General features: G+C 39.7%; 1 protein-coding gene across 2 annotated transcripts in view; it reads right to left on the reverse strand.

Moving 5' to 3' along the window:
- Positions 1-728: 728 nt before the first annotated feature.
- Positions 729-15,285, reverse strand: part of slc41a2b (solute carrier family 41 member 2b) — a 27,332-nt gene continuing 12,775 nt past the window's right edge. For both annotated transcript variants that reach the window (XM_060889113.1, XM_060889114.1), the window contains exons 7-11: positions 14,024-14,171; positions 13,823-13,902; positions 9,956-10,087; positions 7,385-7,533; positions 729-1,639 (exon numbers count right to left, since the gene is read on the reverse strand). In XM_060889113.1, coding sequence (XP_060745096.1) covers positions 1,454-1,639; positions 7,385-7,533; positions 9,956-10,087; positions 13,823-13,902; positions 14,024-14,171 — 695 coding nt within the window. In that variant the 3' untranslated portion in view covers positions 729-1,453. The remainder of the gene's footprint in view (positions 1,640-7,384; positions 7,534-9,955; positions 10,088-13,822; positions 13,903-14,023; positions 14,172-15,285) is intronic.

The raw sequence follows: 15,285 nt of genomic DNA on the forward strand, positions 1-15,285 counted from the left end.
CACTTATCGATCAATCCATTAAGTAAAAGAAATAAAAGACGTCTGCCATGTTACTAGTGATTGAAAGAGAAGGTCAAGTAGATGGCAGAAAGCCAGAGCGAGCAGCTGTTGATTATTTTTCCATAAAAGCACAACCCGAGCATATACTTCCTACTTCTTCAGAAATGAACCACAGAGACTTCTTGTTGTCTCCTTCTTATCAACACTAGGCTTTTTCTGTCTGTCCCAGACATCAGACTGAAGAGGTGACTGAGTCACGGCCGGTCTGGGTCAACATTATAACGATGGAGAAAAAAAAAAAACCTCAAGCATAATGCTCACAGGAACTGGAATGTCAGTCTGGGATTTCAGGGTCCTACAGCACAACCTTTTTTCTGTTTGTGTCTGTACGGACCACATTAACGAGGATTACAAACACACGCTACACAGTCATGTACTGTATTGGCTACAGTATATGCTGTATTAACACTAAATCCCAAAGAGACGAATAAAATTTATTGCTCATGAGGTTAATTCAATTTTTTTTACTGTGTAAAAAAGGGTTTATTTATAGAGCGGTGCTATAAATACCACAGCCCTCTTTATACGAATATCAAGTGCTGAGTCACTATACCATGAGTTAAAGTAGCTCCAGGCTGATGAAAGTTTAAATAAATAAAAGATTATTACACAGCAGGAAAGAATTACACGGCACACACTGGGAAAAAATGAGGCACCTTCGGATGAGATTGACTACAGACAAATACTTATCATTTATTGTGAGTATAAAAAAACAGATCAGATTGTATTTTCTCCCATAAAGCAAAACCACCAAAGACAGCAAAGCACACACACGTGAGACATACAGACAAGAGGCGGAAATAAGCCATTATAGACAAACGCTGAACCATCACCCACATGCAGCCGATTTTCAGGCACACATGCCTCGTGTCATGAAGAGTTGCATACATGTAAACAGAAGATGTAAACCATGAAAAGTATCAGATTGACCTAAACACATAAGTACCATTTGTCTTAGAAAGTGCAGAACCCTGTGCAAGAGAGCAGGAAGAGCAAGAGGGGAACTGGGTTGTTGATAGGGAGCATTTTTAATCTCAATCATGGATGTGAGTGAGTGAACAAAAATACAGGCTGATAATTAGTTCATTCATAAAGCTAATTCATTTCTGAAAGCTCAGTAAAACCTCCCAAATCTGACTGGAATGAAGCTGCATACAATAATCTCGCCAAAGCTGAATATTAAATAACTCTGTCCTTTAAAAAACATTATAAAAATGTTCCAGCTGATGAGGACATCACATCCTCATTGGTCCTCTCTCTGACTCGTCACACATCATATACACGGTCAGCCAATCACCGGCAGCATCCATTAACCGGTGGCTGGATGTGTCCCATAGCAGCGCAGCGCGGCTTTAGCTAAAATGTTACACGTGACCGGTGAAAACGTTTGGTTCTAATCGCCTACGTCACTGTCCTGGTCCCCGATCACCCAGAGGAAGTGGAAGCTCAAGGCCAGGAGAGCCGTGCCCAGCAGGTCCCCCAGAGCTGTCAGGTACGGGATGGAGAAACTGTCCGGGTCTTTCCCAGACTTCCACATTGAGTGGACCATCCAGTCTGCTATACTCAACAGGAGGAACACCTGCAAGACAGACAGGCACAGATTAAACACGCTTTAGAGTCACAGCTGCTGACAAATTCCCCAAGCGTCCCCGAGACAAGACGAGCTAGGAGAGTAAAATTAGGATGAGTCTTTTTTAAGTGATTCCATTTGACTTGACTGCTCCCTGTACACACACTTGAGGGAATAGGCTCTGATCCAGACAGAGTAAGTGAAACAAATGCTAACACACAATTAACACAAACTGGATCAGGGTCTTTGTGTGTGAACTTTTGAAGCCCTTACTCAGCTTCGATAATTAAGCCTATTTTCCTCATTGAGAATGTGTGTGTGTGTGTGTGTGTGTGTGTGTGTGTGTGTGTGTGTGTGTGTGTGTGTGTGTGTGTGTGTGTGTGTGTGTGTGTGGTTGAGGTGTGGAATCCTGATAAAAAAGAAAAACTCTAAAGTAAAGGAAACTCGCCAAATGATAACTCACAGATAACTCCATAATTATTGGCACTCTAACAAAACAAAACAAAAAAGTGAATAAATAAAATAATATGCAATAATGTAGTTATTATTATTGGAGATATCATTATTTAATCATAGTTTAAAAATATGGGCAGACTGCAGCTTTAATCTTTACTTATTGGAACTAGCTCAGAATTCACCACCCTACACCCACCCTGCCTTACAAGTTGCCTAATCTCATGGATATGATGGACATGAGCTTTCACGCCAAGTGCTCTCAGCCTCGGAGTCAGTGATTCCACCTGAAATGAATATTGCCAGAGATATTAAGAGGACTGTATTCCACTCAGTTTAATGTTACTGAAGTAAGCGGTGCACATGGCGTGGTCATTTATTCTGAATTCCACTCAGACCGAGCGAGGGGGCAGTGGTGCCTCAAGTGGTCTGGGTTGTTGATCAGAGGATCAGGATTCAAGCCCTAGCACTGCCAAGCTGCCACTGTTGGTCCCTTGAACAAGGCTCTTAACGCTCCCTGCTCCAGGGGCTCTGTATTAGGGCTGACCCTGTGCTCTGACCCCAACCTCTAAAGTCAGGGTATGTAAATTTCACTGTGCTGTAACGTAGATGCACCAAGCAAATGCTTCTAATCTATAAAAAGAAGCCTGTTTTTTAACGGCTTTCCTAGTGTGTTTGGATGGACGTGAGGTAAATAAATACTCATAGTATTATACTGATTATTCATATTATACTTCATTGATTAATAACTGAACCGTGTGAAGCAGTATGAAGGTTATATGAGGAATATGCTGACAAGTATGATAGGATGAGTGGTTAATCAGTGTGTATGCAATACATATGGCTGTGTTACAAATCCCAAAATAATGCACTGCATCCTTTCTCTCTCTGCATGCTTTTTCTTTATAAAATTCAGTATGTAATGTATTTTGCGAACTCTGAAAACTGCACTAATTAAATACAAACAGTGTAAAACTTTTCTGATAAAGATAAGGCACAGGATGTGATGAAGGCTCTACAGAAACCAGGGCATATTGAAGATGGAGGCTTTGCTAATTTGCACAAATTTTAAGGGAACTAAAAGGATCAGGGATGAAGTTTCCACCCTCCACAAACATGCACCTATTTACCACCAGACGACAGTAAGGCCAGTCAGCACCACATACACCCCACACACACACACACAATTATAGACCGATGACTAAAAATGTCCTCTACCTTTCAAAGATGTTTACTGTCCCACCCTGTAAATGTCCTACAGGACAGCAGTGCAAAGTTTGTGTGAATATACTAAAAGTTAAAATTAAATATGCATCCTACAACTAGACATGAGGCCAAGGCTTTGCTGGAAAAACAAATAAATAACTAAAAATTGTAGAAAAGAATCTCATTTTATCATGACACACCAGACTTTATCTGAAGAAGGCAGTATAAAACATCTTAAAGAATTATTACTAACAAACACGAAGAAGCTTTGCCCTGAATATTACTATAGAACCTGATGATCCCAACCAATGCTGTTCTGAGGATAAACAACAGTATGAATGCAGTTATAACAGCAAATGCTGGGTATACAAGTTATTAGAGAATATAATGACGTTCAGATAAAATATTTATGTATTTAGTTTAAGACACACAAGCGTTGCTTTCCTTCTTAATTTATCCCAAGGGAACACTAATGTTTCCAGTGTAAATAGTTACTAGCTGTGAAGCATACTTGAGAAGTAACAGTCCAACACAAATATCTGTATGACTGTTTGAAACCGTGCGTGTTTAGCAGGCAGCATCAATATGCCGCATGTGTCACACTAGCTGCAGGTCTTTGTGTGGTCTCGGCCACTCGAGCACTTTCCCACGCCATTGACGAGAATGTTTCTTTTCTCTTTGTTGTTTCTAATGCACACTGCAGCCACCGACGTTCTCTAATGGCCCCTCTACACGGGCTCATCTATACGCAACACCAGTGTGCCAAGACTCCATTAATGCAACAAGTAGCCACTCGTTTCCTTTGGAATTCTGTATGTAGGCCTTGTTCATTTAGTGGTGTAAAGGGTCAAAGGTTACGGGTCAGAGATCAGCAGATCCTGTCATGAACTCGTTGTGAGCTCAAGAAGACAAACAATCAGCAAGTCTTTGACACAATCTCAGACTGTTGGCTGATTGTTCCTAGAGATTTAGGAGAGTTTCTCACTCTCTAGTCTCTACAGCAGTTATATCTATAAATGTATCTATAAAAAGAATAGACTACATCCACATATGGCTTTCACTTATGCGCAAGATTATGGGATATATAAGATAGTAAGTAATACCTGTATAGTGCATTCAAAAACCTGCAGGATGAAGGCAGCTCAAAGGTAGCTGCTTTTTTTTATCTAATGTTCTATTTTTCCCCAAACTAAGGATATAGCTATAAAGTGTATGCAAACCCCCCATTTTCTTCACAAAAAATACTGATTGGATATACAGTCATTATTAAAAGTATTAGAACAGCAAAGCCACTTCTGTGGTTTCTGCTATGAGTTAAAGACATCTGGATTTGGTAATCAAAATAATCCCATCAGACAACAGATCAGACGTTCAGCTTTCATATCATCTAGACCTGTTACACATATTCAGCACCTTTGGTTTGAACCTGCCCATTCCACCCAGTCTTCAGTGTAGAGCGAAAACAAAAGAAACAGCCAGTACATTTGGAGAGGTCTATAAATGGTGTCTATGCAATTAATTATCATCTGATAACAAAATGCCAAAAAGTTTTCCTCTAGACATTGTTGACACTGATTCATCTCTGAAAACATCTCGCGACAGTTCTGTTTGCATCATCAAACAGTTTAAAGCTGTAGTATCATGCTGCGCCTCACCAGCTGGTTCAGGAGCTGTGACTAGGAATAGAAATCTGGTGTCTATCAAGAAGTATATTTTAGGAAAGTGTTCCGTATCTGAGAGACGATCTTGTCCTCGTTATTGTCTTCGAATTAAGATAAAATTAAGATAAAATTAAAAAAATAGAACAGCTGCCTAATATGACAATATTATATTAACATCACTGCAAATTGTGACAAAATTTCATGATATTGTCGTGAAGAAAGGCCCAAAACTCAAAAGAAATATGAACCATGTTTTCTATCAAACATCTAAACATTTTATTTAAGAACTTACTAATTGGACGAATATTCAGATAAAACTCAAGACAAAGATGTTAAAACTGTTTAGACCTTGAATTTTTTTATCATGATGAGTCGTATCGGAATAGGTATCAATTAAAATAAAACGTATTAAACCTTAAAATAATAATTTAATACCATTCCCATTTTTCAAAAAACATATAAACCTTCGTTTAAAGTTTTAAAGTTAAACTATGAAGTCCATTTGCTTAGAAGTGCCAGAGGGCTTTTAAACGAAGCAACATGATGTTATGTACTGTATTAAAGGAACCTTTTCTCTCTTCATACATACGCCATCGTTGCAGTTTCATCTGAGGCATGCTTTGTTCATGTAGATGCATTTTTCATCGCATTTCTGACAGTGCGCCGCTAGCATCTAGTTGAAATCACGGAGGTATTATTGCTGAGGTCTGTATTAACCTGCACATAGCTCACTAAATTCTCTTCAAGCTTGCTGAGCAAAGGAGATTCAGCAGGGCAGCCTGTGTCTATTTATAGCACTGCTTCGGCTTATATCGGAACTTCCGCTTTCCATGCACCGAGAAATTTTACCTAGAATAAACACAGACCACACATACCTGAGAATTCCTCACATTCCACCCACTCTTAATATGCGTCTCATGAATGCGCTCACTCATACACGTGCGACCACAGGCATTGATCGTAATTATTGTCCAAATAGTTCAGGCTTCAGTTTATGTTCCAAATTTCATGAAAAGCATGTGTTACTCAAGTCAATGAAAGGTTTTAGTGTGGAACGTCTACAGCAGTCCTGTAGTCAAGGTGAGTGGACTTATAGGATCATGCTGAACAAACAGCATAATGCACAGAATGGTGTATCGTTCATTTCCATAGTAGCAGCATTTTTATTAGCAAGTTTTCCAGCAAGGGAAAGTCTGTTTAACATAAAAAAATCCCCAAATGTTTAACTCCTTACTAATCCACTTATTCTACAAAAAAAAAAAAAAAAGTCTTTTGACAGCTTCAAAACTATACCAGTTTTTTACATAGTCATATCTCACCTTAGAAGCATTTTGTGGTTTCAGTGGTGTATCTGATCACTGGTGATGAGTAGACTATCACACTGTAGGGGGTTACTCTACTGTAATGCCTTGTTGGCTGGGGTGTCAAAAGCTACCTTAAACAAATTGCAGGTAGTGCAAAATTCGGCTGCTAGAATTCTAACTAGAACAAAGTTAAGAGATCACATTACTCCCGTTTTGGAGTCCTTGCACTGGCTCCCCGTTAGGTTTAGAGTTGATTTTAAGATTTTGATGCTTACCTACAAGGCCTTACGGGTTGGCTCCTCAATATCTGACCAAGCTTTTAATTCCTTATATTCCATCTCACGACCTTCGTTCTTCTGAAACTGGTCTTTTAACTGTTCCTTCAACTCATTTACGATCAATGGGAGATAGGGCTCTCTCTTCAGTAGCTCCAGAACTTTGGTATTCTTTACCAACTGAGATAAGGCAAGCAAAATCTCTTGGCATTTTTAAATCTCAGCTTAAAACTCATTTTTTTAGGGTAGCTTTTAATTGACTAATAGTAATTTTACATTATGCTTATTTTTAGTCTATTTTTGTTGCTTTAATTTTAATCTTTATATTATGTGGTGTATTTTTGTTGTTTCATTTTTACTTTGAGATTTACTAGAGAAAATAAAGGTTATTATTATTATTATTACTTTAGGCTGTCTCAGTTTGAAGAATGCAGTGTATGGTACTCTAGTTTGTGAAGCTTTTTCTAGTGATGCATCCTCCAAGATCCTCAATCACACTTCCTACAGAATGTTTGGAAGTCTTCAAAACTTGAACAAAAATATTAGCTGTTTAAAATGAACTAGAAGATAACTATTTAGCCAAATTACTGCGTGATTATGTTGCTTTGTTCATGTGCTGTAAATCCTTGAAGACAAGCCATCTTACACCAAAATATTCAACTTATTAGCTCTTTTTAAGCTATACAATGTTCTCTGCACTCTCCTCTCTATATTCTTTTTGTTTCTGCAGTGAAGAAAAGAGGTATGTAACCATTTTAGCCCATCTGTATTAAATAAAAGCTTTTTTGAGCAAAGTTTTGTCTCACTAAGACATCTGTCTATATGTACTCTCTGAATGTGGTTGTACTGACTGACCTGTAGAAGAGCTGCGGCCAAGTAAACGGCCATGAAGATGGGTGTCAAAGACGTATGACCACTTTTCATCAGATGAATAGTGTACAGAAAGATCAAGTGGCCTGGGATCACCAGTAAAAGCAGCACTTGCGCTGACCTGTGATTGGCTCCTGGATAAGAGAAAGAAATGTAACAATTGATCACAAAAAATGTATGTATGTATGTGCAATCTATAAATATATGTTAACAGACTAAATATATCTTTTTTTTTTGTTTTAATTCTGTAAAAATTACTACAGGTCACCACGGGAACACTGCTAAGCTATAGGTCCATATATCTGCTTTTATGTACATGTAGAAAATTCTCTTTTTTCAGTTTTTGCACTGAGTTTCAGGCAAACTCTCAGCCAACTCAGAGATACGTGGGGATTTACGCCTCTTCCTCCAGATGGTAATGGAAGCCTGGCAGTAGGCGCTGTACCCTCTGTGTGTCTATGTGCTTGGACATCTGTGCCCAGCATTTCTGTTCCCCGAGTCCTCCGAGCAAACTGGAGAAATGTGTGCTAAAAGCATGAGAGCTGCCAGTTCCAGGCCACTGCTCTGGCTTTCACATCCAGTGTTTATATTACACAATGCTGCACAAAATCCCAGTGTCTGTTAAATACACACTGTTCTGTAAGCAGTGCATGCACTTAATCAAGTTCTGTGTTTTATCTCTCGGTCTCTTTCATCTAACCTCTCCCAGTCCTTCACTGTCTGCTGTGGAGAAAGCAGAAGACTGAGTCTGAGTTTTCTGGCTTTGTTTTCCTGAACGCCCGCATGACTCATCGCTGCATTTAGGAATAAAGGCAGCCAGGGAACGAACACTACTAGAAAGCCAAGTAGAGATGCGTCCTCATATTTGCATGTATTTCGATTGACAGTCAGGTAGATGTTGAAACGTTCCCTTTCAAATCCAAAGCCAAAATTTTGAAATCCAGGGGAAGGCAAAAGTGCAAGTCATCCATATTGTGTCCCACGTGTGTATTCTATCCTGATTGGATCTGAACCACTCTCAAAAGGTGTCTCAGATTAGCCAGATTACTATCTAATTGTTGTATCACATACAGGACCTAGATCAGTATATGCTGTTTCTTATTTCCAGCTTTAACATACAGTTGTGCTACAAAAGTGCATACCTTGGGAGAATTTGCAAGATGTGTACTGCTTTTTTTTTTTTTAAAAGAAACCATGAGTGAAAAAAGGCAAAACAAATTTGCCTCCTTTAGCATCAATGATGGCTTTTGTAACAATTGTGCATGAGACCCTTAATTCTCTCTGGTGTAGCTGCCCATTCTTCTTTGAGAAATGTCAAGTTCCTGTAAATTCTTTGGTTGTCTTGCACAAACTGCACGTTTGAGATCTCCCCAAAGTGGCTCAATGATACTGAGGACAGGAGACTGTGAAGGCCTCCAGAACCTTCACCTTTATCTGCTGTAGCCATTGGAGGGCCAACCTTGCCTTGTGCTTTAATTCATTGTCATGTTGGAACAGCTGAGATCACCCCATGCACAGTCATGCTTACAGAATGGAGGTTGAACGGCTGGCTGTCTGGTGCAGCCTTAACAACCTGGAGCTGAACACGCTCAAGACAGTGGAGATGACCATGGACTTCAGGAGAAACCCCCCTGCTCTCCCCCCACTTCCATCACAGACAGCATTGTGACAGCAGTGGAGTCATTCAGATTCCTGGGAAGCACAATCTCTCCAGTATTTTCTGATAACATGCTGCATTCATCTTGCCATCAGTTTTTACTAACTTCCCCAAGCCAGTGGAGCTCATACAGCCCCAAAACATAAGAGATCCACCAGCATGCTTTACAGTGGGGATGGTCTACTTTACACCATAGGCCTTGTTGACTCCTCTAAAAACATATTGTTTATGGTGGTGACTAAAGTTTAATTTGGTTTCATCACTCCAAGTGACAGAAGCTCCTGTGAGGCTTGTCTAGATGCTGTCTGGTATACAGAAGGACAGACTTTTGTGGCATGGGAACAGTAAAGACTTTCTCCCAGCAACTGGACCATGCAGGTTATTTGTGTTCAAGTCCCTCCTTATTTTGCTCCTTGAAACAACACCACCACTTTTTTCCAGAGCAGCCTGTATTTCTCTCCAAGTTGTTTGTGGGTTTTTCTTTGTGTCCCAAACAATTCTTCACACAGTACTATTGACTATTTATTTATGCACAGGCAATAATTATAATCACAAAGAGTCACAGGTGTGGAAACTTCCCTTTAATATCCATTTAAACTTCTGTGTGCAAACCTGTATGTTTGTAATATGGCCAAACATTCTAGGATATGTAAATTTTGATCAGGGTTGTTAAGGTGATTTCAGTTATCATAAGGTTTTAAAAAGGAGTCAAACGACTATGTGATAATTAATGACTTCATGTGACCCCTATACTTAAATAAGAAAAAAATATTTTGCATTATTAGTCCTATTTTCCAAATAAATGACAATGTTTAACAATTTCTTTCAGGGTGTGCAAACCTTTGAGCACAACTGTATGATAGATGGTGTGGGTTTGTATGTGGTTTGCGGGAGCCTACCTGAGCCGCAGAAGGTTCGACAGGGATAGTAGCAGCCCTTGGCCTCGTCTGGAACCTCTCCCATGGTGCTGTGGAAGTGCAAATATGTCGAGATGCGACTAGACTGGATGGCCACAAGGTTTCCACCAATACCTGTACGACAGACATATTAGCTTTTCACACATTCCAGACAGACAGAGTTATCAGTCCTGAGATTGGATCCAATAATACGATTCATTTATCACTTTCTGCGAGGAGTTACTTTCCTGTCTTTCATCTTAATATACACTCTCATTTCCTACTCGATCACTCATTCACTCTATTCCTTTCTGACGTACGACACGGTTAAGTAGAAGAGAGCGCTGTCCATATGTGCCGTAATCTTTTTTTTTTGCAGGCAGCCTTACAAAAATAGACATACACACTGGATAAATGGAAACTGAAAGGAAAGTTTCAATTAGCAGTATCTTGATTTCATACAAGCATTAGATATGCTCAGAAAAATACAGTACAAAAAAATAAAACAAATAGACACAGAAGGCACCCAAATCCACCCAAGTGCTTATAGAGAATGGATATAGTTTGAATTTAACAGTATAATCAAGTATTAAGACCAAGTTCTAATAAAAAATGTCACCAGGAATTAAAGCTGCAGATCGCAGCAGCGGCAAACACAAACACAACATCAACAATGGAGGATGTTGCTTTACTGTTAATGCTCATGGCTTTGCGAACCTACATTGGCATCCAAACGCAGCGAATCCTGATTTAAAATGATTTAAAAATAGCGCTAGCGACGTTCTCTTTTGCCTTGTTGGTCACAGTAGCCCCGCCCCCAGTCCCTGATGCAAGTGGTTTTCAAGTCTAAACCAGCAATGTTTTGGTGCTACTTAAGAACCACTTTTCCTGGTTCAGAGCCGGTGCTTTGGGTGTCAAAAAAAAAAGTACTGATTTTAAATTAGGCTCAGGCTCTGAACCAGCACTCGAACTGCTTGGTGGAAAAGGGGCATGAGGTGTCTTTGTAACGAACCATTTAATTTAATAAATAACAATAATATACTTCAAAAATAATCCTGTCTTCTCTAACAGCACACGTGTGTCTCACTTATATCTGTGCTTGTGTCAGTCCTAGCTTATGTCAGTGTGTGACTGAGCTCTTGTCTATGCTGTCTGAGCTCAGACCAATGCTAGAGTCAGTGCTTGTGTTAGTGTTCATGTCAGCGTTTATCTTCTGTCTGTGTTTGTGAGACAGCTCTTGTCTTTGCTTGTCTGTTGTAGATTGTATCCAAGTTCATGGCTCTGTGTGTGTATGTGCGCTTGTGCTCAAGCCTGTGCTTGTATCTGTGTGCGTCATGTCAGTGTGTGTGTTTGTGCTCAAGGCTGTGCTTGTATCAGTGTGTGTGTTCATGTCAGCGTGTGTGCTTGTGCTCAAGCCTATACTTGTGTTCATGTCAGTGTGTGTGTCTGTGCTCAAGGCTGTGCTTGTATCAGTGTGTGTTTGTGCTCAAGCCTGTGCTTGTGTTCATGTCAGTGTGTGTGTTTGTGCTCAAGGCTGTTCTTGTATCAGTGTGTGTGTTCATGTCAGCGTGTGTGTTTGTGCTCAAGCCTGTGCTTGTGTTCATGTCAGTGTGTGTGTTTGTGCTCAAGCCTGTGCTTGTGTTCATGTCAGTGTGTGTGTTTGTGCTCAAGGCTGTTCTTGTATCAGTGTGTGTGTTCATGTCAGCGTGTGTGTTTGTGCTCAAGCCTGTGCTTGTGTTCATGTCAGTGTGTGTGTTTGTGCTCAAGCCTGTGCTTGTGTTCATGTCAGTGTGTGTGTTTGTGCTCAAGCCTGTGCTTGTGTTCATGTCAGCGTGTGTGTTTGTGCTCAAGCCTGTGCTTGTGTTCATGTCAGCGTGTGTGTTTGTGCTCAAGCCTGTGCTTGTGTTCATGTCAGTGTGTGTTTATGCTCAAGCCTGTGCTCGTGTCTGTGCCTGAATGAGCTTGTGTCTGTGCCTGACTAAGATTCCTGACTCAGATTCCGCCTTTGCTGGTGTCTTATTATTTTTTGACCTTACAAAAGTACAATAGAAAGCACACTGTGGCTAAAACGCTTTGAATTACATTAATCTCCCTAGAAAGGAAGTAAAAATGAAAACTCAAGGAAGGACATTGCTCATTCATAGAAGGCGTCCCCTGAAAGGAACCATTCAAATTATAATATCACACTCCATTAATAATTTTCCTTCCTTGCTGATAGCGCACTGATGTTGACTCAGCAAATCCTAGAGCTTAGAATAAAACAAAGTTAAAAAGCCAGTGTCACAGGGCTTTCCGTGAGCAACCTGATGAGGATAAGAAAGCTTTCATGCAAGACTCCCACGGTAAAGTCTACGTAGGCTAATAATGGTTTATGCATCGCTATAAAGCGGTAAATTGCACACAGTGCAGTTCCACACATAATGACATACTGTCTTTGGAAGCACATCACAGGAACAGAGGATAATTGAAAATATAATAAAACACAATGCACATTTAGATTTGATGAAGTTTTGCCAAGACACTGAACTGCCATATAAATAAAACTGGAAGTTTAAGATTTTTTCAAAATTCCTTTGCAGAAATTACAAGAAAAATAAAAAGAAATAAAACAACTGGTATAAACCTAGATTTGTGCTTGTGGTTTTCTAACCTCATTGTAACTGACCAACACTTCAGACTGTTAGATCATATATATATATATTTGTGCTGGATTCTGTAACTGTAGCTCTGGAGCCAACAATATTAATTTTTAAATTGTAACATAGCCAAGTTAACTTATTTTAGCTCCCATTTTTCCAAGGTTTACTAGATTTGAGCCTAATGACAAAATATAGGAGACTCTCTGGTGAGTGCTTTATGTCGTGTTTTGCAAGACTACACACCCACACACACAGCTGTGCGACATAGCACCACACCGGGGACATATAATGTGGATCAGTCTGCCGATGCGACCGGTGAGCTCTATCACAGTGCGTTTGAGTCGAGTTTTCACAATGCTGGAGTATATTAGACTCGGCTAATGATTGTTTTGGTACATAAAGTAAAGCCTTCCTTTCCTCCACTCCATCAGCATCCCTGCTTTTTTATTTCTTTCATCCACTTTCTTTATAATTACACAAAACTCTAGATTTTGAGTCTGGATTTCAAGTCAACTAAACATCCCTGTACACACCAACACAATCAGTTGTCCGATTATAGAGAGGGCAAGGATCAAGCTGGTTTTAACGCCTCACATTAGTGTGCTTTAATTAAAGTCTTATCGGCTTGAGATGCTGCATTAATGTGTGTGTGTGTGAGTGTGTGAGTGTGAGTGTGTGTGTGAGTGTGTGTGAGTGTGTGTGAGTGTGTGTGAGTGTGTGTGAGTGTGTGTGAGTGTGTGTGAGTGTGTGTGTGAGAGAGAGAGAGAGAGAGAGAGAGAGAGAGTGTAGAGACTTCATGGTTGTGATTAAAGTCTGCACTTCACATCAAAAACTTACCATAAAGCTTTTGCTTAGCCATTTCTGGTCCTCTGCCATTTTCCTAAACAGCAGCATTCAGTTGTCTAAATCGTCTAGCTGTGCTAAAAAATAAGAATTCTTAAAATCTACCAATATTCCCAATACTACATATTTTTTATCAAGATCCTAATTACCTTTTATAATGCAATTTATAAAGTGCCAACTGAACAAAGCTCTTTACAGAACAGTTGCACTTCCACAACCCTGCAGACAGATTAGACACTGAAAAAGCAGACCAGCTAGTGTCAGTGCTGAAATCCTGCCTGTAAGCAAAGGTGTTCAAAAGAACTTGAAATCAAATAGTAAAATATAACCTATTTGGGAATTTGACTTCAAGGCTTGAAGCTGGGGTCCAGAGTAGGCTTTTTCTTACCATTTATGACAGGGGTGTAGACCACAATACCAGCCAGGTTTGGGTCTGATACGGTTTTATCCAGGATCAGACCTCCAATACTGAGATGGGAAAAATATAATAAAAAATTAAGAATTGTGATCCAGTTAAAAGTGTATACATATGAGAGAATTGCCAAATTTAATTAAATATGATGCATGTAAGTGTGTGTGCATAACAGACCTGCTGATGACCATGGCGGTGATGACGGGCTCCCAGCCGGAGTAAAGGAGCTGTCTGCTCGCCGGGTGTTTGGATGAAATGACCATCCACACCGGAGTCAGGGACATGAAGAAGGCACACACAAGAGACGACACGTATGGATGGGAGTCTGAAATAGGCAGTTATAATGAGAAAGTTAAAAAAACAAACAAAAAACTCCCACTTCAAAGCAAGCCGCTTAAAACCGATTTACAATGAATACCAAAATAAAAAAACCTCTTTATCATTCTCAAAAACAAAAACCTCTAACTAAACTCCACAGATTTGTTCCCTACCTTGATTTACTTATTTTCTCAGATGTTGTGTAAGAGATGTGATTAATGCTTTTTGTATTGACTCACTGTCACAACACCTGTGTAGATTGGGCTTTTATGTAAATTAGATGCATATATGAGGGTAAACTGGGATGCACACATGCATATAATGTGTAAATGAGAGATGAGTGGGTGGGACCCTGCACATTTCCACACAAATCATTTCTGCTTTCTTGAATTAGTTGCACATTTGTTCGTGCGTCATTCTTGGAGCTAAAACCAACAGTGTTTTTTAGGTAACTTTGCTGAATAAGGGTCACTGTTCCAAAAAAAATTACGCAGATGATTTAATGTGCACAAATCACCTCAAACTTAGCCTTCCAGCACATCTTAATAACTGCTCAACAAATCTGCATAGATTTACACAAGTCCCCGTCATCCAATCCTTAATAGGGAGTGTTTGAGTATGTGTGACTATATTTAGTGTGAGTAGGCCTGACCGGCCCCGGATCATGATGGCATGAGCGGCTGTTTGTTGGCTGGCATGGCGGCTGGGTTTTGGCACAAAGGCTGTTCACCTCACTTTACCTCACAGACAGTGGCTGGGACAGAGGCAAGTGTAAGAACAAAAGAAAAAGAAAAAAACAAAAGGAAAAAAAACAGGAAAAATAAAAGGCAAGACACTGTATCACCGAGTTAACAAAAGAAATAAAAATAATTTTAGATGGTTTGTGTGTTATTGGGGTGTGTGTGTGTGTGTGTTTTCTCTAGTCCTAACAAGATACACAAGATACTAATTGTTTTCTTATGCATTAAATCAGAGTTCTTCACATAAGGGTTAATATTTTGTGTCCTTTGTTTAAACGTGTAACTGTGTCATGTCATCACACTCGTTTATGGAATAAAATGTCAGTCAATTGTCGGTTAACTGAAATTTTTGCTGTACTTTTGTTTGTTCAACTGATTTTG

The sequence above is a fragment of the Tachysurus vachellii genome, chromosome 16, assembly GCF_030014155.1.
Source record: "Tachysurus vachellii isolate PV-2020 chromosome 16, HZAU_Pvac_v1, whole genome shotgun sequence".
Classification (NCBI taxonomy): Eukaryota; Metazoa; Chordata; class Actinopteri; order Siluriformes; family Bagridae; genus Tachysurus; species Tachysurus vachellii.